The 24031-nt window shown below is 40.8% G+C and overlaps 1 protein-coding gene across 2 annotated transcripts in view; it reads left to right on the top strand.

The window, feature by feature from the left end:
- The window catches only part of DYRK1A (dual specificity tyrosine phosphorylation regulated kinase 1A), a 134403-nt gene that overhangs the window by 97165 nt on the left and 13207 nt on the right, over window positions 1–24031 (top strand). For both annotated transcript variants that reach the window (XM_048866936.2, XM_048866947.2), the window contains exons 4-6: window positions 10535–10627; window positions 12864–13052; window positions 14390–14537. In XM_048866936.2, coding sequence (XP_048722893.1) covers window positions 10535–10627; window positions 12864–13052; window positions 14390–14537 — 430 coding nt within the window. The remainder of the gene's footprint in view (window positions 1–10534; window positions 10628–12863; window positions 13053–14389; window positions 14538–24031) is intronic.

The raw sequence follows: 24031 nt of genomic DNA, 5'->3' as shown, positions 1-24031 counted from the left end.
AAGTAATCTGAGGGGAATTTATGGCAATTGAAGATTAATCTAATGATAATCATGAAAAATGTAAATTGAAGTCCAAGTTTGACTGCTTTATTTTTATAAAGAGGGAGAATTTTATAGGTAACTTTGGATTGTAAAGTTATTATACAGAACTTTATAAAGATCTTGATTTCAAAACAATAATACAAATTTATACTATCACTGGGACTCTTTCACTGCTCCTCTCCCACGTCAGAGTTCTGCATTCTCATATATTAGCTCTTATCTTGGATAGATGAAGTGAACATACTTGGGGAGTAGGAGGACTCCAGCTGGGTACTTACTATCTGGCTGACATACCTTCCTTAGTGTCATTGGACTATGGCAGCAGCTCCCCACCTATGAGGGCTAGATTACCCCCTTGCTCTCCCTGAGAGTATTCCTCTGTAGTTCCCCCCTTCTTGAAAGCAGCAAGGAAGCTGACCGCCTGCTTAAAGGGGGCTGTTTAGCACCTGCTCCCTGCTTACACCCAGATTGACTGACTGATTTTGGATTTAGGAAGTCTTTAAATTCTGCCTTCAAAGCATACAGGATAGTAAAATGAGCCCAACATAAGAGGAGGGAATGCTGCTGCTGCGCCCTGGTGCAAATCATCCCATCCCCATCTAAGCCACCTTGGATGTGCTGCAATACTATCATGAGAGCTTTACCAGGACTCCCCAAGTGTGTTGCTGTGTGGAAAAGCAAGATGAGGGAAGGGACCACAGAAGAAGAGGAAAAGAAAGAGATTAGAGAAGATGAGTGTGATCAAGATCAGCCCTAAGAGATGCAGGATCCTCTGGCATGTAGGGGGGAGAGGGAAGTTCAGGCTGTTCAAGTGAAAGGACTTATCAGACTTACTTTCCAGGATTGCTCAGCTCCTGAAAATTGGAAATGGAAGAGCCAGGTGATCTGATACCAAGCAGTCCCATCCTACCTAGTTCATATAGGTCCCAGAAAACTCCATATGTTAAAAACAAGACATGATGGCTCAAGAGTAGAAATCTCCATTAAGAAGTTGCCTGCAGGCAGGCTTGTGAAGATCCTATATCTGCCAACAGAGGAAAAAATGCCAAGATCTGACTGTCCATCAGTGGATATAGCCACCTCAAGAGTGGCAAAAGGGGTGATAGTACCTATCAGAAGGCGTGTTTTCCGTTTAAAACGGTTGCTTAAGAGAGAGGTCAAATCTGCTTTTAAAGGAGCATTTAGCTCAGGAACCCTGCAGGGGACCCTGTATGTGATTTATTCTTCTAGGGTAATATTTGGTGAATGCACAGATTTTTCATGTTCTCTAATGCTAAGGATAAATAGATGGTGATGGCTGAAATGCTGCCCTTGTTGGAAGCTGCAGTGTCACATCTGCCATGAAAAACATACAGCTTAACCAGGACCACCTTAGTAGCCAGGGTGATGTTCATAACAGTAAAGAGGTCCCTGAGGGCTGAAGTAGTGGTCAACTGATTAGATAGCCAAGGCCAGCCTAGCTCCTCTACCCTTTAGACAGCAATCCTGCTTGGCAAAGAGCTTCAGAAGCTGTAGGAAAAACAGAGTCTTCCCACAGTACACCACCTGCAGACACTGGTACAAATCTCAATCTTGGCCGGCTCTTGCCTCTCTAAACCTACCCCCATCAACCAGGGAAAAGAATTTGGCAGGCTTCTTTTTGAGGAAAAAAATCTGTGCGCTTCTCTGTGGGTACAAAAGTAATTAGGAGCCCCAGGCAATCAGCATGAAGGTATGCAGACGCATACCGTATCTTTGCCACTTCCTAAATGCAGAGGTTAACACCACTTCGGATCATTGGGTATTGCATGCAGTACCCTGAGACTTTTGAGGAGAGACCCACTCCAAAAGCTTTTTTTACTTAATTACTTCAGCACCAAAAAGAGGCAGGATGTACAAGACCGTAGACACCCTGCAGAATTTGTAGCAAATCCCCAAAATCATTCTAGTTTCCTAGAATTTAGTGGGAACAGGGGACCTATTAAATGTACTTCACATTTCCCAAGACTAGCGATGGACTGTGCCCAGTTTTGGACCTGTGTTTGGCACTAGTGTGACTGCTGTTGGGATAGTGTGCCCCTTTCTGGGGTGTAGAGTTCAAGAAAGATATTGATAAATTGGAGATCGCTCAGAGGGTAGCCATGGAATGATTAAAGGATTGGAAAATATCCATTATAATGACAAACAGGTTGAGCTCTTTGAGCCTATCTGAACATAGAGAAAGTTAAAGGGTGACTTGATCACAGTCCATAACTACCTACATAGCAAACAAAAATTTGATGCTAAAGAGCTCTTCAGCCTAGCAGATAAAAGTATTACAAATAAAAATGACTGGAAGCTGTAGCTAGACAAATTCAGACTAAAATAAGGCAAACGTTTAACAGTAAGGGTAATTAAGCACTGGAACAGTTTACCAAGGGATGTGGTGGATTCTCCATCACTGGAAATTTTAAAGTCAAAATTGCATATTTTTCTAAAAGATATGCTTTAGTTCAAACAGGAATTAATTCAGGGAAGTTCTATGTCCTGTGTTATACAGGAGGTCAGACTAGATTATCATAATCATTCCGTCTGGTCTTAATTTGTGTATCTATGAAAATAAATTCTTCATTTCAGGGTTAGAGAAAGATCAAATCTCAAATTAGGGATTTGGTCAGTCAATTCAGGAATTTGCCTGTTCCCTGGATCTTCAAGATGCCTGTCTATACATCCAAATTTGGCATTATATCGATTAATCCTATTTTACACAATATTTGGAGCATTTCCGGCAATATCAAGCTCTCCCAAAATAGGACCTAGATATGTACTGTGACTGCAATGAATTTCCTCTGACCCAAATCAGGCTCCAATATGTAGAGCCAAGGTAGGATCATCAGCAGGGGGTTTCCTGTCACAGTGTCAGCAGCTGGCCTGTCTGTGAGCCCAGATAACATACAAGCAGATAAAACCTTAATTCAGGGCAGGTGTCGGAAGCAGCAATACCAGTTGCCAGCCCTGTTGCAACTGCAGGTAGTGTTCTCCTGGGATTACGTATGGGTGCTGGAGTCTATGGCAGCATGCTTGACAATAGTTCCCTGGACCGACTTCCAAATAAGCATGCTACCATGTTTTCTGTTTTCAAACTGAGCAGAATCAAAGAACTCCAGGCTATATCATCAACTGCTCTCTGCATTCAGAATGGCTCTAAGGTTGTGGCTAGACAACACAAATCAGAAGGGTTGCTCCCTCGGTTGTCCCTGATAATTGGCTGATTAAGACTGGAAGCTTGTTAGGATAGGGAAGCCAACTAAGAGAGGCTGTGGCTCAAGGGAAATGGTCCACAAGGGAGAAGAGCTCGTAAATCAGCCACCTCAAAATTAAGGCTTAAGACTCACCTTGCTCCTCTAACACACAGCCTGGAGTTCCCCTCCTCTAATTCTATTTAAGATCCACTCCAATCTGGCTTTCACCCCTTGTATTCCACTGAAATGGCTCTCATTAAAGGCTGTAATGACCTCTACCTAGCCAAAGCTCAGAATCAGTATTAGATCCTTATCCTCCTTTACCTGTCAGCCGCTTTCAACACAGTCAGTCGTACACTTCTTGAAATCTTTTCTTCCCTTGTCTTTTTGTGACTGTCCTCTCCTAATTCCCCCTCATCTCTAATCTCTCCTTCTGGATGTCCTTCGGAGGATCCTCCTTATCACCATCTAGTTTTCTCAGTGCGTTCCACAGGGATCTGTCCTTGGTCCCCTTGTCTTTTCCCTGTATAGCCTCTCTAAGTAATCTCATCCTAAAACACAAATTCAGCTATCAACTTTGAGTTGATGACTCTCTACTCCAGACCTGTCATCTTCTGTCCAGACTAAAGTCAGTCAGTCTCACACACACACACACACACACCCTACCTCCTTGTAGAACTCTAGATCTCCTCTCAAGCTCAACTTGGCTAAAATAGAACTTGTAATTTTTCTGTCCAGGTCTTCCCTACTACCTCCTTTCGTGATCACTGCAGACAACACCACCATCCTGCCTGACACTCGGGCCTGTAACCTGGGTGTTATCTTTGACTTGGACCTCTTTAGGTCCTCACACTAAGGCTAAAGTTTGCAGATTCTTTCTGCATAAAATCTCTGAGATATGGCTTTTCCTATCCAACTGCAGTTTAAGTTCTCATCCAGGCTTCTGTCTTCTCACATTTTGATCACTGTAACATCCTTTTGTCTAGCCTTGACAAATGCAGTCTTATCCTTCTGAGAATTGAGAGTGCTGCTGCAAAGATCATTTTCCTATTCCTTTGCTTTGACCATGTTGCCCCATCTGCATCCCTCCATTGGCTCCCTCTTCAGGATTGAATCAAATGTAAGATACCTGTCTTCACTTTCAAGGCCCTTCATTCCCTATCCCCACCCTACTTATTATCTCTCATTTTCTATTGAGATGCCAACTTCTAGCTCCAATTGGCACATGATGCCAGTCTCCATTGCCCACTTGTCAGGTTTTCAAACAAGCACTTTTGTGCTTTCTCCCATGCTGCCCTTCATGCTTGGGAGGAGCTCCCAATAAGCATTCTCAAAACTAACTCATTATTCTCCTTTAAAACCTTTCTCAAAACTCTACCCATGTTGCCTACAAAAAAGCTTGACAGTGGCTAGCCTGCTGATACCACTGCCCATCATGCTGACCAAACTGTGTAATTGTTTCCTTGTACTTCCGCGTCTGTTGTCTTGTCTTATAATTTTGTAAGCTCCTTGGGGCAGGCTTTGTTTTTTGCTCTGTTTGTACAATGCTGAGTACAATGGGGTCCTGCCTATGACTAAGACTGCTATGTTCCACAGTGATACAAATAATAATCATGGACTTAATGAGCCCATTTAGATAGTCCAATATTGACTATCCTGGGCACATACACACATTGTCAAGGAGGTACGAATAGCAAGGGCATGGTTAAGAAGCTGCTCATGCTTATGACCTGGCCAGAAAAAGCATTTTGAAAGATGTCACCCACAAATAGCAGGGGATCAAAATGACACTGTAGACTGACCAGGCAGGCAACAGGTATGTCCATGAGAGGTGGGAACTCAGTTGTAAGATGCTTACTGTAATATGTCAAACATAAGGAACCCCGTAGATCGATCTGATTGCCATCAAGATCAGTAGGAAGACAGGCGTACTTCAGCAGATGTAAGGAGCGTAACTCCCTGGGAAATAGGCATTCTGCCTCTCCCAACGGGTTTTCTCCTCACACATCACCATCAGTAACAGGATACTATGTACCAATTTACCAGCCCTGCCGCACACAGTAATGGTTTCCAATGACAGATCAAAGATCCAGTTTATTGTTTTGGTGCTACCGTACATAGCAGCCTCAGGGTCGCATGTTACCCAAAGGGAGGAAGCCTTCTTAGGTATGATTTCTTAGTTCAACCAGATGTTCTGTAATACTCTCTTGCAAGACCTACACACCAAAAAAGTGGTGGTGTGGTTTTTTTTTTGTGTTTTTTGTTTTGTTTTTGCTTTGTTGTTTCAGTGACTGTATTTGTACAGTGTGAGTGAGGGTCTTTCTCTAGCGGTTTATTTGCCATGCTGAGATTATTGGACAAAATTTTTAGTTTTATAGACTCCAACCTCCATCTTCTGGCCAGACTGCTGCACTGCACCACTTGCTCCTGTTCAAGTTCAGTGCCTTGGCTGGTGAGTTCAAGTGCTTTTGCTCTGACAAGAGACTTTCCTCAAAATTCCTAAACCTTCCATATCTTGAACAAGCCTAATTCTTCCTAATTTCAGTAAAAATTTCTGTTGGATTTTTAATAGCTCCTCTCCAAGCCCAAATGTTGTATTAATATTTCCTCAGTCTCTATCTCAGTGGGACAAATTAAGGAAATCTTTTTTCAGTCTCCAGGACTCCTCATTTCTAGCATTTAGGACTGAAATGTTTTCCACAAAGATTCTGATGTTGGTGGATACCAAAGGGAGCACACAATGATTTGGAAGAATATACAGATTTCTCTAAAATGGCCTTCATATCTATTGTCAGTTGTCTCCTGCCCTCTATGATTGCCAAAGGTTGTATGGCTTATTGTTGGGATAGAGCATCCAGCAAGAGGAAAAAACAACTTTGATCCAGCAAGTTGACTCTGGTTTTCATTTATGGTATTTTTGATACTGCAAGCAGCCATTCAAGTTTATTTACATTTATGGGAAATAATGCTGCCTGCTTCTTATTTACAATGTCACCTGAAAGTGAGAACAGACATTCATATGGCACTGTTGTAGCCCAAACCTCACTTTACATCCAGCATTTATAATGGTGTTAAATATATAAAAAAGTGTTTTTTAATTTATAAAGGGGGTCGCACTCAGAGGCTTGCTATTTGAAAGGGGTCACCAGTACAAAAGTTTGAGAACCACTGCTCTAAAGTAGTAATAATTCTACATTTGAAAGTGGCACTTTCACGATAGATTGTACTAGAGTACTTGTATGAGATGTATTGAAAAATACTGTTATACAGTGCAAATATTTGTAATACAAATGATATAAAGTATTCTGTATTGTAATTGAAATCAATATATTTTAAAATATAGAAAAATGTCCAAAAATATTTATAATAAATTTACATTGGCATTCTATTATTGTTTAATAGTGTGATTAAAACTGTGATTAATCACAACTGTTTTTTAAAATCTAGTTAATTTGTTTTGTGTTAATTGCTTGCTTTAACTGCAATTAATTGACAGCCCTAAAAATAAGTTAACTGGAATTTTTAGTTAGACACAGTCGTATAAAATATAAATTCCTTTCATTGTACTCCCTTTGTAAACAAAGTCACACTAGATGTAGCCAGAATCTCTGCTACTCCTTGTTATACTCAATTTCATTTTTTTTTAAGTATCCAAATATCTCTTGATGGATTAGGACATCTATTTTACAAGATATATATCCCCTGTCATAAAAATTCTCATAATGAAATAAGGTATATTTAACAAGAAACACCACTGCTTTGGGCAGTAAAGAATGGGACCACATGAAGAAATTTGTGTGACAGTCACTTAATTATCTATTCCCTCTTTTACCAAACACTGCAAAATTAACATTATTGTCAGCTGATACGTGGTCCTTCAAGCTGCTCTGGACCAATTAAAAAAATGAAAATAGATCAATTTAATGTGCATAGCTGGGACTCTTAGGCTTGTTGTCTACTCTGTTTTTATTTTATTATTTGGTTGTTTTCCTGTTCTGACTTTGTGCTTCCTAACTTTCATTTGCATACCGACAAATGGGTCATGTGAAATTGAAAATTTGACTTTCTTATTTGTAATTTTAATTTCTCTTAGTGGTACCAATCCCTGCTATGCATGTCCTGCTCCATGAATCTGTTAAGATGATAAAATGTTGTTGTTTATTTACAAGTATAATTGCAATGAAACCACTTGATTGTCATTTATCTTGGCATTTATACATATTTTCTGAGTTATGTTTTCCAACCTTCACATTTTGGAAATATCTCGTGGGGTTTCAATTAGCTATGTGGCCAGCCGGTAGAGACTGGAGTCTGCAAAGCAGGATTTAAAAAATTAACCAAGAGAGCCGCTTCAAAGCCAAAGGAGAGGCAGGATTACCTAACAATACAGTATGGTATGTTACCACTATGCAAAATAGGCATTGTCCCCTTCTTGTGCCATCATTCTCTCCTTTCATTCATCAGAGGAAGAGGTGGTTATATAATTGGAGCAAGATTCAAATCTTTCATATTTTTCTGAGGGGATCTTGTTGTACCATTGGAATGTCCTGATTAAGAATATAGCTAAGCATTTTAAAATGCAGCCTATGTAGGAATCTGCCACCTTTTTCCTCCATTTTTTTCCTTTCCAATCTTCCATCCCATTTTTCAGAAGGTAGAGAGGAAAATACTGCCTCTTTAAAAAGTTAATACAGGTCATATTATGTCCTTAATAATAACTGAGCTGCTGTATTAGTTTTAGACTATGTCTATACTGCCCTGAAGTTGGGACTATGGGGATGTGAATAGCAGCACGCACCAAAGTGCTGTGCTATAACTCCCCTGTGTGGATACTGCAGGAACAAATGAAAAGGTTCCTAGTTCCCATTACTGTGGTCCTATTTGAAGAGGACTGTGATAATGCAAAGTAGGAACCTTTTGGCTTGTGGCTGGAGCATCCACACAGGGAAGTTGCAGTACAACCCTTTGGTGTGTGCTGCTATTCACACCCCTATAATCTGAGCTGTGAGATAGTGTAGACAGGCTCTGAGTGATGCTGCACAGGTGTAATTGAAAGCATGATTTGGAGATAAAGGAGTTAGGGTTATCACTGTGAAGCTGAGAAGGGCGCAAGTTGGCCTGCAGAATCTTAATTATTGTTTGTGGTTCACAAGAAGAAAAGAAAACCAGCCTGATTTTCTCAGGTTGAATTTTCAGGGCTGTTGCTAGAAAAATGTTTTACTTGTAAAGTGAACAAATTTGAGCTAGAAATTAGAGATGGACATGGAACCCCTGCAATGCTGTCCTACAAAGGAGTATATGCATGGGTCCTACACATGCCTATCACAAGGGGTGAACCTCATCCGGTGCACTAAATGCCCCAATAATGATGTGGGTGAAACCAGACAATCACTATGCTCTTGAATGAGTGAACACTGGAACATGATAGAAGACAGAAACACCATAGCACCTATGAGTGAACACTTTTGCAAAGTCCTCATTCTTAAAGGAAACCTGCACAACACTTTTTCAAAAGACAAGCCAGAGAGCTTAAATTCATAACTTTTCTAGATACTAAAAATCATGGACTGAAGGATTTGTGGCTTATTACAACACTCTATAACCCACTAGTCCTGCCACTCCCCTCTAACCTCTCTCCCCCATTCCTTTTCCTCCCTATGACTGGAATGGTGTTAACGAGGGCCACTTCACCTTGAATGGTCCCTTGAAATATGTTAGCTACTTATTCTAAAAAACCTCTTCCACCTTGTATTTATCTGTGACAGTCTGTGTTTGTTTTCCAGACCTGAAGAAGAACTGTGTAAGAGAGACAGGCTTTAACAGGGCTATAACAACACTGCATTCTACAGAACAGGCACGCTGCTAACTTCTTCCACAGTTGGGAGAACAACCCCACAAAGTCTAGTTGTGGCAGCAAAGAGACTGGTCATTTCTTTGTTCAGGGCAGGTGTATAGCCTTTACGTTTTTCCCTGTGACATGAGTGGAGTGATTAATGGATAGTGGCAGAGCCTCCAGCCACACTACCAAATTCCTGCTTTTGGCTTAAATGCTTATAAGGATATTACCAACTGAAAAATCCTATTTACATATGTAAACTTTGTACCATGTAGGTTTATAAATAAACCCTACTATTATTATTATTATTATTACTATTATAATAACTGTAACAGATTGGAGGGAGAAATAATTCCCTTTATTTAAATTTATTTTCTTCATTTTATAGCACTTTATTTTATAGTCAGTTTTGCTGTCTTGTCAATGGTGCACACTGCTCTTTTTGGCTCTGCAAAAGGGTGTTTATCAGTTATAGTGAAACCGATGAGGCTGTAGGCTACGTTGTGTACACAGCGAGGAGAAGTGTTCCTAAGCACATTTGGTGATATCACGTTGGCACTAGAGCAACACAATTCTCTACTCTTTTTTTCTAATTCCTGTTCACAATTAGTCTTCCACGTGCTGTTTAAAGGTTGTTCTACCAGAAAATTGAATGTTTTAAAACTAGTCAGTTTTGGAAAATACAATTTGTGTTCCTTTTTAAGTATTTTAAAAAATATATACTTTTGATTTGTCTTTAACAGATCCATTTATGTCTAGATCTCGCACATCATATAGATTGATAGATTCCAAAGCCAGAAGGGATCATTGTGAGCATCTAGCCTGGCCTCCTGTATAAAACAGGCCACAGAGCTTCCCCAAAATAATTTCTAGAGCATATCTTTAGAAAAAATATTCAATCTTGATTTAAAAATTGTGAGTAATGGAGAATCCATCACAACCCTTGGTAAATTGTTGCAGTGGTTAATTACTCTCACCGTTAAAATGTATACCTTATTTCCAGTCTGAATTTGTCTAGCTTCAGTGGTATACCAGCTTTTCTAAGCCCCCATAATATCACTGAATATAATGAAGCATTTTTGAAATGTATTGACTCTGCTGTTCCATAACAGCATTTGTGGCATTTTACTATTTAAACAGTTGGTATACCTGTATTCATTATGGTTTTATGTTTGTTTAACTGCAAGTATGTTTAAAATACAAATATTTTGCATGTGCCTGATAAGTCAAAGGACCAGAGACAGAAGTGGGGTAGGGAGGGCAATAAGGGGATATATTGTCAACTAGCTCAAAAAACTATGGGAATACTAAACCTGTTAGTAGAGGTAATTTTTTATTTAAACACAGCTTTGTAAATATTAGAAATTCATCACTTAGAGTGGATAGTAATTATTTAGTTAAAGTACTAGTTTTTTTCTGTCTTTCTAAAGTGTTGCCTGATATTGTCATGTTACAGAGGCGGATGCCCCAATCTTTCCGTGATCCAGCTACTGCTCCCCTGAGGAAACTCTCCGTTGATCTGATCAAAACATACAAACATATTAATGAGGTAAAGACCGCATAGTTCACCGTTATATTTTTATTTAATGTGTGATAGCTTGCTAATAATTACAATATGTAGTGGTATCAAAAATATTGTTTAAAGTGTTCCAAGTAGATTTTTCTGTAAGATGCAATGAATTTAGACACATTTTCTTTTACTGGCACATTATACAGGCATTCTTTCTTAATTTATGAATTAACTTGATGAATTCTAAATTAAACAAGTCCATGTACTTTTATTGTCAGTAAAAATAACATGCAAACTACAAAAGGGGTTGTGCACTTTTTTATTCTTTATTATGTAGCCCTGAAAAATGTGTTTAAAATCTGGGTTCATCCCTTCCCCATCAGTAATGCCTTGTCTTTTTTTTTTTTTTTTGGTGGGATGTCTCCTTCAAGGACCTAAAGTTGAAACTTTCTCTGCCTGTAATTTAAAGGGGGTTTGTTAGTATTGAATATTTAGGTCTAAATTTTCAAAAGTGACTATTTTGGGCTCCTCAGTTTTCGGGTGCCCAACTTCAGACAACTTTAGCGAGCCTGATTTTTTCAGAACTGTTGAGCACCTGCCTTTCAGTTGTCTCAATTTGAGCACCCAAATCCTGGCTCCCAAAATCAACAGTCACTTTTGAAAGTGTAGGTCTTTGTAGTTTTTTTTCTTCTTCCAGCAGTTCGTAGGGCATTTACTTTCCATTTACAAACAACACATGCGTTTTAAACACTGAATAAAAATCAGATTCCCTCCCAATTGCTCATGTTTCCCTACTTGATACCTGTGAGGTCATAATCCTACAGGCTTCCAGTCCATAACCTTCTGGAAAAGAAGGCCTAGACAGCAGTTGAATTGCTATTGTAAATATAAATAAACCTGAAGGTCTTTTATATGTATCATCAGGAAAACATAAGCCATCTTTGTCTTTCATGTTATCTTTTGAATGCTTTATGTTTTAGGAAATTTGTGCTTCTGTACTGCCTCCTTAATTGATCTGATCATCTTAATTATTCAAAATCCAAAAGAAGGCAAAGTTATAAAGCAGGGAAGTGGTGGTGTCCTCCTAGATGCCTGTGGTGATTGTAGAATAAAAGGAGTGGCCACTGCAGCTACCCATGATTTCACTTTGTATTTTCTTTTAGTCTTGGATACTTATGGACTGTAGCCTGGCAAAGTTACTATCTCTAATCAAGGCCCCAGCAGTTTAAAAGCAGCTGCTGCTATCTAGTGGCCTGTGCTTGAGCCTGGGAATCCAGAACTGCTATGTCATTGAGTGGCCATAGCAAGATGTTTAATTCTTTTTCCTCACGTTTTCTACCCTACTGTTTTGTACAGCACTTGAAAAATATAAAATGTTAAGTGCCAAGTACTTCCATATTTAATTATCATTATTATATTGTGTATATACTGCAGTGCTAGGCAACAATTGAATCTTTTGTTACTCAGCTTCTCCCAATGCTTACGTATATAATTTTACTTTCTGTTGGTTACGCTTTAGTCGTTGTCTTACCTTTTTAAACATGAAAATTAACCTAACATCTTTATTTGTGTGTGTGTGTAAAGTACAATCATAGGACTGTAAGGGACCTCGAGAGGTCTTCTAGTCCAGTTCCCTGCATTCAAGGCAGGACTAAGTATTACCTTTTGTGTGTGAGAGAGACAGAGTAAGTGATTTAACCATGGTGTGTTTTCTCTTTTGTATCCTTTGTTTATAATAGGCTCAAAGGCTACGTTTTATGAATATGTTGCTGTGGTGTGCTTACAGATGTTTCTTAAATATTCATAAATATTGGGATATTTGTTTTTGGTATAAATGACTGACTGAATTTCAGATCCTGTGATTATAATTAAAACATTGTGTGCACTTCTAAAGGGACACATTAATTCAAAAATTGCTCTTTTCCCTGAAACTTTATCTACTTTATTTATAAATATCACTTAGGATTATTATATCTAAAATTATAATTCTTAGATACATTTTCTGTTTTACTTTGTGAATTTGATAGCGTTGTGTTCAGAGATTCACTGTTTTCTCAGTATAGTCAATTAGTTATCCTGGTTTTTATGGGTGTCTTTCACACAGTAACAGGGGAGGGGAAAATAACTTTTAAAAAAAGGAAAATGGTTTTGTAAAGCCAGAAAATTTTGCTGGCGGAGGTGGGAGGGAAGACTAGAGTAATACCTGAAGCTATTCTTTACTGATTAAAGTGACACCATCAGTTGAAATTTAAACCAGTGTGTTCCTCATCTTCAGGTTTACTATGCAAAAAAGAAGAGGCGACACCAACAGGGCCAAGGAGATGATTCCAGTCATAAAAAGGAACGGAAAGTTTACAATGATGGCTATGATGATGATAACTATGACTATATTGTAAAAAATGGGGAAAAGTGGATGGATCGTTATGAAATTGACTCTTTAATTGGCAAAGGATCCTTTGGGCAGGTAATGGATGTCAGCTGAAAAATCATTAACTCATTTGAGTTATAATAGCCATCTAAATGAGTTAATATCTAGGCCACGCCGTATCTCATTCCTTATTGTTTCCTTATTCATAAGCCCTTGGAATAAGATGTCTATTCAAAATTTCTGCATTTGTAATTTTTCTTCTTTATAAAACATGAAATTTGAATTTTCTTGAGCATACGCATCCAGTAACTGCTTTTGCAAGATAATCAAACCTGTTAATTTGGAAAAGAGACGGCTAAGGCGAGATACGATTGAGGTCTATAAAATCATGACTAGTGTAGAGAAAGTAGATAAGGAAGTGTTTACTACTTCTCATAATTTCATTTGGTGACCCCTAGTTCTTGTGTTAATAGGCAGCAGGTTTAAAACAAATAAAAGGAAGTGTTTCTTCACACAACGCACAGTCAACCTGTGGAACTCCTTGCGAGAGGATGTTGTGAAGGCCAAGACCATAACAGGGTTCAAAAAAGAATTGGATAAATTCATGCAGGATAGGTCCATCAATGGCTATTAGCCAGGATGGGCAGGAATGTTGTCCCTAGCCTTTGTTTGCCAGAAGCTGGGAATGAGTGACGGGGGATGGATCACTTGATGATTACCTATTTTGTTCATTCCTTCTGGGGCACCTGGCACGGGCCAATGTCAGAAGACAGGATACTGGGCTAGATGGACCTTTGCTCTGACCCAGTAGGGCCGTTCTTATGTTCTTAATTTAACACTTAACTTGCGTTTGCTGTCATTCAGAATTTTTAGCACATGGTGGTATGGAAACCCAAATTTAATTTTCTGTGATTCCGGAGATAACAGACAGCATAGTGTATGTAATAAATACACATCATACCCTAGTTAACTCTTGAAAAAGGCATTTTGAGAATTAAACATTTCTAAATAGTGAATATTTAATAGAAAGTGGATTTTACTTTAATAGTTGTTTTCTATATTGATCTTTTTTTATACTTGTACTTGAATTAGATGTTATTTCCTCAGTCCAGCTTCTCAATGACGTCTGCATCCTGTTTTTGTGGCATTTTTGTTATGAAAATATCATAGTATCTCCTATGGTTTCACAGTAGAAACAAGAAAAGAAAATGGTCTAGATAGTATGAAAATTCTTATTTTCAAGAAAAATGTCTTCAATACAAGTTAAATGTACTTAGTAAAATTTTGGAATATAAACTGGATTATTAAGTATGTTTTAAATATGATTAATTTCAAAGCTTTCTTGATTTTGAAAGTCTGTTTAATAAATAAATTTAATGAAATGTGCAGTTACTTGAACATTGTATTTAGCACGTCTTTTTTTTCCCTTTCAGGTTGTAAAGGCTTATGATCGTGTGGAACAGGAGTGGGTTGCTATTAAAATTATAAAGAACAAGAAGGCTTTCCTAAATCAAGCCCAGATTGAAGTGCGGCTTTTGGAGCTTATGAACAAACATGACACTGAAATGAAATACTATATAGGTATTAAGATAATTCTTGCAAATATTTGAGAATTGGCTGGAGAACCTAAGACCATACTACTATTTACAGTGCTCATAATGTTGAGGAATTACACATTTGTTTGATTTTTACATCGATAGTTACTTTACAGCAGACTGTCGTACCTAAAGAGGTCAGTTGACCTGTGCATGTAGAACCTGATCCAGAAGAAGTTATATGAGACCATCTGACATTATTAACTCTCTTGTGTTTTTAACAGTGAGTTCTGTTGCTGTATATGACAATCAGATTGGACAGAGTCTGTTTTGCCCCTGAGAAGGGGGCAGTCTTCAGTCCCTACTGCCTCTTCTTAATATGGAAAAGCTGTTGGCAAAGCAAATTTGACCTATACTGGGGGTATAAATTCCAGAAAAAAATAAGAAGCCCAATATGATTATGGTACCAGAGAAGATCATATTGCTGGCATTTGCCCACTTCTCATAGAAACTTGCTAAAAGGAGGCAGAAGCTCCAATTCATTCCCCAGCTGGATCCAGACATTATACGTTTCTTAAACTTGGCCTTTTAAGAAGACAAGGCAGGAAGTAGTTTTTCTTATCCTCTCGGTTTACTTGGGATAGTTGGAACTCTGTTGTGGACCAGCATGTTCCCACAAGAGAAGAATGTTCTTATGACAACTAGTGGCTGCCCTTTCTCTCCCCCATTCTCCTCTACTTTCCCTGAGACAGGATGAGGAGGATAGTCAGGAAGCTGCCTGGACCATGGTCTACGTCTGGTTCCATGTTCTCTGTTTCCTTTCTCTGATATCGTCTGTTGATGGGAGATGCTGGGATTTGCCCAGTGACCCCTGTGATACACCAGGGACAGGGAGCAGTGGGAGAGTGGTAGAGGGGAGACATAAGCCTGAGGCTAATTATGGTGTCATTCCATGTAGACTAGGAAAGGTTACTAAAAGTTAATTGGAGCACCTGTAGTCAATTAAGGCCCTGTCAGGAACCTAATAAAACCCCCTGCTTCAGGCAGTCAGGATGGTGTAAGGCAGGAGGGAGGACTGAAGGTCTGTTGCTGAGACTTGAAAGAACAGAGAACTGAAAGAAGGGAGACCCTGCCCCAGCGTCAAGGACCAAGGGTAACCCTACCCAAGGGGGAAGAGGATAAGAAACCCACAGGAGTTGAGAGGGGCTGGGGCTCAGAGTGAGGAGCAAACCCAGACCTCTTCCCCACTTCCCTCCTCTACCACCTTCCTGGGCCACTAGCGGGGCCCTCGGCACCCCAAGAGCAGGAGCAAGGGATGGTGTCCTAGCCCTCCTGCCAAGAAAACCGCAGGACCCACCATACTAACTGTCAGTATCCTCCCACCACCACCACTCTGAACTCCGAGGTACAGATGTGGGGACCCGCATGAAAGACCCCCTAAGCTTATTTTCTACCAGCTTAGGTTAAAACTTCCCCAAAGCACACATTGCTTTCCTTGTCCTTGGACAGTATTGCTGCCACCACCAAGTGATTTACACACACATTCAGGGAAGGGTCACTTGGAATCCCTGTCCCCCCAAGCCCCTTCACCTCCTTCCTGAGGAGGATTGAGAATAATATACCAACCAATTGCCATAGCAATGTGAGCACAGACCAGACCCTTTGTCTTCAGGACACTAAAAATCAATCAGGTTCTTAAAAGAAGAAATTTATTTATAAAGAAAAAAGTAAAAGAATCAGACCTGCAAAATCAGGATGGAAGGTAACTTTACAAGGTAATAAAAATATTTAAAACACAGAGGATTCCCCTTTGGGCTCAACTTAAGTTACAAAAACAGGAATAAAACTACCGCTGTAGCATAGAAAAATTCATAAGCCAAAACAAAAGATTACCTAACACATTCCCTTGCCCTACTTACAATTTCTGTGGTTTTAGATGGATCATTCCAGGTATATTTTCAGGAGATGTTGAACCTGCTTGTCTTCTCCCTCCATCCGGAGAGGGAACAACAAACAAATCCCCCCTCCCCCCCCACCAAACCAAGAAACCTAGGTTATTTGAATTATTTAACCCCTTACAGGTAAGGCAATCCAGTACAATTGCCAAGGATACATAAAGGTTGCTACCCTTCCCTCTATTCATGACACCAACATGGCCATTTTGTTACCCTCCCACTCCCTTCATAAGTTCCGAGGAAACGAAATACTTTCAACATAAGTAAAGATTCTGATTCTGAGGATGTTAACCAAGTACTTGTGCCCCTTATAATTTCCCTCAGGATGGCAAGCCATTAGAAGAGACTCTGTCATTCCTACTTTATCTGACATAGGCAAGCAATATCCTTCCTCCTCCAAGAAAGAGACCCTTTTAAGTCCAGCTAGAAGTCTGATGTGTATTTTCCAATTCACTTGGATGTTGAAGAGTTGATCACAAGAATCCTGGAAGAGATCTGATGCTAAACCTAGCTTACCAAAGGCCAAACGTGATTTGTATAGGCTCCCAAGAAGGTATTTAGACTTGTAGGGTACTCTGTTATGTATAGACCGTGAAGTTACATCCTCAGTAAGGAAGTCTTCCTTTCCTGAAGAAGGCCCTGTGTCCCTGTAGGGCTCCTCTGACCATATCTTAGATTCCAGTTTCCACAGAAATCACAATTAAGCGATTGTCCGTTGCTGCCAGTTATGCTATGACCCTATGTCCAAAAGCAAAGGAGGGCTCTGCAGAAACTGTTCTGAACTGTGGTTAAAGGCCTTTGCTGAATGAATCACTGATATTAAAATGCTTGGGAATACATTTGGTCAGTCTCCGACTTTCTTCATAGCACAGTGTTGGATTGATTCACCTAATCATCTCTTGTACTGGCCAACAACTAAACCTGCAGAAAGGTTTTCTGGCTTAGATCCCGGAAAGGGGAATTCCAGAACCAAGTGCATCTCTTTGCAGTTCCCATTTTAAAAGGGGTACACTTTCAAATATGTCTTGGATCAAACATTACAGGATCTCCATGACAAAATCTCCCTTCTCGTAATCAAACAGTTTGCCGTTCATGCAGGAACTATACTTTTTTTTTTAAACTTCTCTAGCATATCCTTGTATGGATCTGTCTTCTAGAGAACCTAAAGCTCTAAGAAGCACGAAAAAAACAGCTCAGCTTTCAAAGCAAGTCAATTCTTTTTTTATGCCACTTCCCAATGTGTTAGTGTCTCCTGAAAATCATTTTACAAACTTGGGCTTTTGCTTGTAAATAATTCCTTTGTTTTTTTCCCCCTCCAGTGCTTTCTTCCAATCTTGATATTTTTTCACTCAGTTCACCAGCATCATTAAGAGAAGAAATCCCGTTTTCTTCAATAATGAGCTCTGAAAACAAGAAGCAAGTGGGTATTTTGCCCACTTTTTAAGGGGGATTCTCAGGTAGAAAATGGAATCCCTTCTCCAGTGAGGTGCAATAGTGCACATACCTCTTCAACACCAAGAAAAAGATGCTTACTCTGTGTACTTCCTAGTCCCGAAAAAGATGAGAGGTTGGAAACCTATCCTCAAGCTCCGCAATGTCAACCGCTTTATTTGCTAGCTGACATTTTGCATGGGCACACTGGCATCAATAATGTCGTCCCCTGGAAAAAGACATATATGGTTTATAGCGTCCTTCATAATAACAGCTTACTTTTGGCAGCATTGTCCGTTGGGGAAGTGCCAGCACTTTGTGTCCCCATGCCCCATCTAGGTGCATACGCGGAGGGGACACCTCAACTATCGCTCAGTTCCTACTCATCACCTGTGGCTACGGGTCAGAGCTTGCAGTGACTGCCTCTTCATATGCATTGTAAATTGCTAATTAGGTACTTAATTTAAAGAAGTGTTAGGAATTTTTCTAGGGTTTCTTTTTCCTTTGTGACAAAATTGTCCTTTATTTGTTTATGTGGGAGGTACTTTCAGTACCACTTCAGTCATGATGACTGAACATAAATCCCCGGGATTCAAGAATTGCCCTTTATGTGAGGCAGCATGGGCATGCTTGGTGTTTGATTTATCTGAGTGTAGGTGTGTTTTAAATCTGCAAATCATTCTCAAAAATAATCCAGAGGACGAGAGTCTTGTATTAAAATGTTCTTTTTAGAGAGGTCAGTGCACCCTGCCTCTCATCCTGGCTTGTCTGGGGCAGAATCATCTGATTGCTCCATTTCAGGGAGTGCCCCAGCTGCTGCTTCTCCTAAAGCTACCATTCCGAATTTAAAAAACCTATCATCTTCATCTTGGAGGTTCTCAGAGAAGGAGAAAACTGCATAAGTTTCAGAGAGAGAGAGAGAGAGAGAGAGAGCACAGGTACAGATCTTCTCTGGGCCCTTCAGCTTCCAAGGCCCTTTGATTTTCAAGGCCCATAAATCCTCTCAGTTGACTGAATCTAAGGGTATGTCTACACTGCAATTAGACACCCGCGGCTGACCCATGCCAGCTGACTCAGGCTCGCAGGGCTCAGGCTTAACGGGCTGTTTAACTGCTGTGTAGACATTCAGGCTGCAGACCAGGCTCTGGGACTCTTCCCACCTTACAGGGTACTTGAACCTGGCTCCATCTCAAGCCTGAACATCAATGCTGCAGTTGAACAGCCCCTTAGCCCGAGCCCTGCGAGCCCAAGTTAGCTGGCATGGGCCAGCTGAGGATTTTTAATTGCACGGTGGACATATCCCTAAGGGTAGCCTTAGAGCTAAGAAGGGTTGTTACAGCACCCATTCAGATTCCGGATACCATGCCTCAGGATCTGATATTATGTTCCCTCAGAAATTGTCTGGTACCAGCCCTACAATGTCAAGGCCCCTGGTACCAACAACTATGGTACCGATGGCCCCGGAACCACAGGATCCACTTCTCTATTAGTGACTTTACCAGCACAGTCACTTTTGGTAAAAGAGAACTGGATAAATCCATGGAGGTTAAGTCCATTCATGGCTATTAGCCAGGATGGGTAAGGAATGGTGTCCCTAGCCTCTGTTTGTCAGAGGGTGGAGGTGGATGGCAGGAGAGAGATCACTTGATCATTACCTGTTAGGTTCCCGCCCACTGGGGCACCTGGCTTTGGCCATTGTCAGTAGGCAGGATACTGGCCTGGATTGACCTTTGGTCTGACCCAGTATGGCCGTTCTTATGTTCTAAGTCATCTGTCATGGGTGTTTCACAGACTTCAGTGTATGCATTGCTGAGGGTTTACTTGGTAGCAAAGGACTTCTCCGTATCCTCTGTACTGGACTTGCCTCTGTTGGCAACCTTAAAAGTTCCTCCACTAGTACCACCATCATTACTGACTTCAGTGCCTAGTGTATCCTCTACACCAGTGAAATCTCAGTTGGTCTGGGCACTGAGTACACCAGCTGGAAAGTCCCTCCTTTGCACGAGGAATATTCTTTCTCCTCCTGTGAATCTGAGGACAGCAGGAAAGCTTCATCAACAAGATCCCTTGTGTCAGGATATTCAGGCAGGATATGCAGGGCAGGGATTCTAGAGCTGATTTTGATTGTCAAAGGCTGAAGCCTAGGTAAGAAAGGATATGAATCCTTAGTACCCTCCTCCTTGGCTAACAGCCTCCTATGCTTATCAACACGTGTGGGCTTATTGGGCTTTCTGAGACATATTCTGCATGCTCAAAGAATTGCTTCAGCATCACAAACCAGACCCAAATTATCCTTGCCCCAACTTCCCATGAAGGGCATATCACTCTTATGTCGGTACACTGTCCTTGATCATGTTTCTTCTTCCTCTCCAGATGAGGCTGTAATGTCAGAGTCTTCATCCACCCCAGGTGATTATAAAACATTTCAAGATCTTATGAGGGGAGTTGCCTCAACTCTAGAGATTCCTGTTGAGGTAGTCCAAGACAAACCTCTCAGACTCCTCCATACCTGTGTATCAACTTGCTTGACTACCAATTAGGCCCTGCCCAACTACTGTGATAAACCTCAGCCTCAATGGCTTCAACATCTAAAAGAACGGATGGGTGCTATTAAGCCCCTTCTCAAGGATTTGAACAAGTTTATACCTATCTCACACAAGACTCACTGGCAGCAGCGAATAAGATGAATCTCCAGAGACGACAAAGATTGATGACCCCCAGAATTGGACTTGTTTGGCAGAAAAAAATTATTCCACCTCTAGTTTGCAAATAAGAATTTACAACTACCAAGCCTTGTTGGCAAAATATGATTTTATTAATTGGGACTCTGACAAAATTCACTGAGAAGATTCCACAGGAAGTGATAGATAAATTCAAATCCATCATTGCTGAGGGTCAGCTTGTGGCTGGAACATCTCTGCAGGCAGCACTTGGTGCAGCAGATAGTTTCCACATCAATGGTTACTTCCATAGCCAGGGGAAGGTCCTCTTGACTCCACTCCTCTGGAATTCTAAAGGAGGTACAAGTCATAATTGAAAACCTTCCATTCAAGGGATGCAGCTTTTTCTATGCAAAGGCTGATGAGGCACACTACATTCTTTTAAGGACTCAGTGGCAACCCTGAGGTCTTCGAGAGTTTATATACCTGCTCTCAAAGGAAAGCAATATAAGCCACAGCTTTACCAAATGCCATTCTTTCTATCAACAGAACAAACAGTTGGATCCACCAAGGAAATGACAACAGTTTCCTTGGTAGAAATCTTCCACTTCCACTGCTGTGTTGACCCATCAGCCTTCTTTGATTTTGACTGCTTGCTTAAGAGCCGAGTACCAATCCCTACAGATCATCCCATCCCATCCCATCTTTCTTTCGGGAACCATTTATATCTGTTTTGAAAATTCTGGAACACTATCACTATTGATCAGTGGGTTCTGAACATAGTAGAGATTGGATATACTATCCAGTTCCAGTCTCCTTGTCACCCTCAAATACCTTCCCCAAATGATCCTCGTGATGAGAGTATTTTTTGTTAAGAGGTGTGTCTCCTGATGCAACAGAAATCCTGTGTTAGTACAGGGGAGAGGGATTTTAGTCCCCAAAAGAGCACTGAAGTCTATCCTGGACCTAAGATAAGTAAACCCCTTCATCAGAAAGATCAAGTTCAGGATCATTTGCCTCTGTTACCCTATCCCTAGAGCAGAGGAGATTGATAAACCACTCTCCATTGCCTGGATGCCCATTTTTGCATCACAGTTCACCCGGCCCGCATAAGATATCTAACATTCCTAGTGGGAGATTGCTATTACCAGTACAGAGTACTAACATTTGGCCTGTTGATAGCTCCCAGAGTGTTCACAGTGCCTTGAAAGAATGGCAGCTTACCTCAGGAAGTTGGAAATCCAAGTGTTCCCATGCTTAGATGACTGGCTGATTTGTGCGAAGTCTCGTCAACAGGTAGCATACTTCATCCAGCAGATACTGCTTCTTTTGCATGATTATTTTTTGTACCGTTGTCAGTACTTACTGGTCTTTATTTTCAGACTTAGAGTTCATTGTGGTCATTATAGACTTGGACAACAGTAGTATGCACGCATGTCCAGACTATCCAGAATATATCTCAGATTACTGGCCTGTATGGCATCCTGTACCTTTATGACTCAATATGCCAGACTTTACCTGTGCTGCATGCAAAAGTGACTGAAGTCAAACATCATCTGGACATGTTGGTTCCTGTTCCACCGTGAGTCCTGTTATCATTAGAGGTGGATAGACCTGACAGAAGTCTGCAAACAAGTTCCAGTCTTCCCCCACCAGTGCTATCAAAGACTCTGGTGATAGATGCATCCACATTGGGCTGGGAGCCCAATCTTGGATGACTGGCAAATACAGTGGTTTTGGACCGTGAGAAACAGCTCTTCTCATAAACATGCTAGAGTTAAGAACCAGTCATCAAGCTTATGTGATATTTCTACCAACTATCAACGGGCTTACCACGTAAATCATAACAGGCAACATTAGCATATTTTACTTAAACAAGCAGAGTGGAATCAGATCCATTCTTCTGTGTCAAGAGGTAGCCCAACTGTAGAACTTTTTACATATGCCATAAAGTCGCCCTGAAGAAGTTTCATCTTCCAGAAATACACAGTGTACTGTCAGATCACCTCAGCAAAAAGTTTGTGGAGAACAGGAAGTGTTGTCCATAAAAGATGATGTAACTCAATAGATGCTGATCAAGTGGGGTTCCCCTACTATGAACTTGTTCAACATCAGGCTGTACAGGAAATCTCATCGCGTCTGCCCCAGAGAGGGTCAGAGTCCAGAGACTACTTTGGATGCATTCCTGATCCTGTGATCCATAGATCTTCTCTACACCACATTTCTTCCAATTCCATCAACATCAAGAGTCCTCAGGAAGTGGTCAAAATTATCATGTTAGCCTCAGCCTGGCCAAGGGAATTTTGCGTCTCAGTTTCCAAAGTCTCTCAGTCAGGCTTCCAATAACTGTGCCACTGATTCCAGACATATTGTATCATGGTCAAGTCCTACATTCTTATCCACGCACTTTCCATCTTGCAGTGTGGGTGTTGAATAATTGACTTAGCAAAGAGCATGCTCATCAGACTTTCAAAATATCCTTATTCATAGAAGAAGAGACTCTTCTCAGATGTACTTACTTGGCAAAATGGAAGAGATTCAGCATATGGAACACTTGCTGTCAATTGTCTCCTTCCGGAGCTTTCAGATCCTTGATATTCTTGAATAACTGCTGGAATTAAAGAATTCAGGTTTATCAATGAGCTTGTTAAAGAGTTCATGTACTGATTCTTTCAGCAATTCACTCTCCTTTACAAGGACATTGCACTCTCTCATACCTTGGTAGCCAGTTTATTGAAAGGATTTATGTGGATCCTTTCTCCAGAAAGGGAGCCTGTTATTTCCATGGGACCTAAATTTAGTGTTAACAGGGGTCATGGGCATCTCTATTTGAATCCTTGGCCTCTTGCTTCATTTTCCATCTCTCACTAGGTGCTGGACTCACTGCTGGAAGTCACCCCCTTTAGGTGATCCTGGGGATTAGTTCTGTCCGGTTCAGTGCTCCTCTCTTATCTTCTACCATTACACTCTCCTCCCACTCAAGAAGTCACAGTTCAGCTGCTTTGTGACTTGGCCCTGTGGCCAGGTCACGTTGTGATTTCCCTTTCTGCAGGGGGTGAATCAAAGAATATTGGGACCCACTGTCCCAGTCAGTGTTCTGTTTCACTGCCCCTCAACAGTGTCATTTCCCCAGTGGCTGTTAGGGGAACCTGGGGCCATCCTTTTCTCTGGATACCAGCTCAGGACTCTCTCTAATTAGCAGCCAAGGTTTGTAACATCCTAAACTGTGTTTCCTTTTTCCTGAGCCTTTTCTACACCTTCTGGCTCCCCTCCCCAAATCTGGGTTTGGCAGCCCAAACTCCCCCCTCCCAAAAAATAACTGCGGATTAAAACTCCATAGACCCAAATGAGCCTCCCTTCCCCCAGGGGAATGACTGCAGACTACTTCCGTGCAGCCTAAATCTCCCCCTGTCTGCGGCTTAATTGGCTAATTGGTCCTTCCTGGCCTAGTCAACTCTTTCAGGTCTGCTGTGGGGAGTACACCCCATCACAAC

This window comes from Caretta caretta, chromosome 1, assembly GCF_965140235.1.
Source record: "Caretta caretta isolate rCarCar2 chromosome 1, rCarCar1.hap1, whole genome shotgun sequence".
In the NCBI taxonomy this organism is placed as follows: Eukaryota; Metazoa; Chordata; order Testudines; family Cheloniidae; genus Caretta; species Caretta caretta.
Note: the sequence above shows the minus strand (reverse complement) of the source record. Positions and strands in the feature narration are given on the sequence as shown.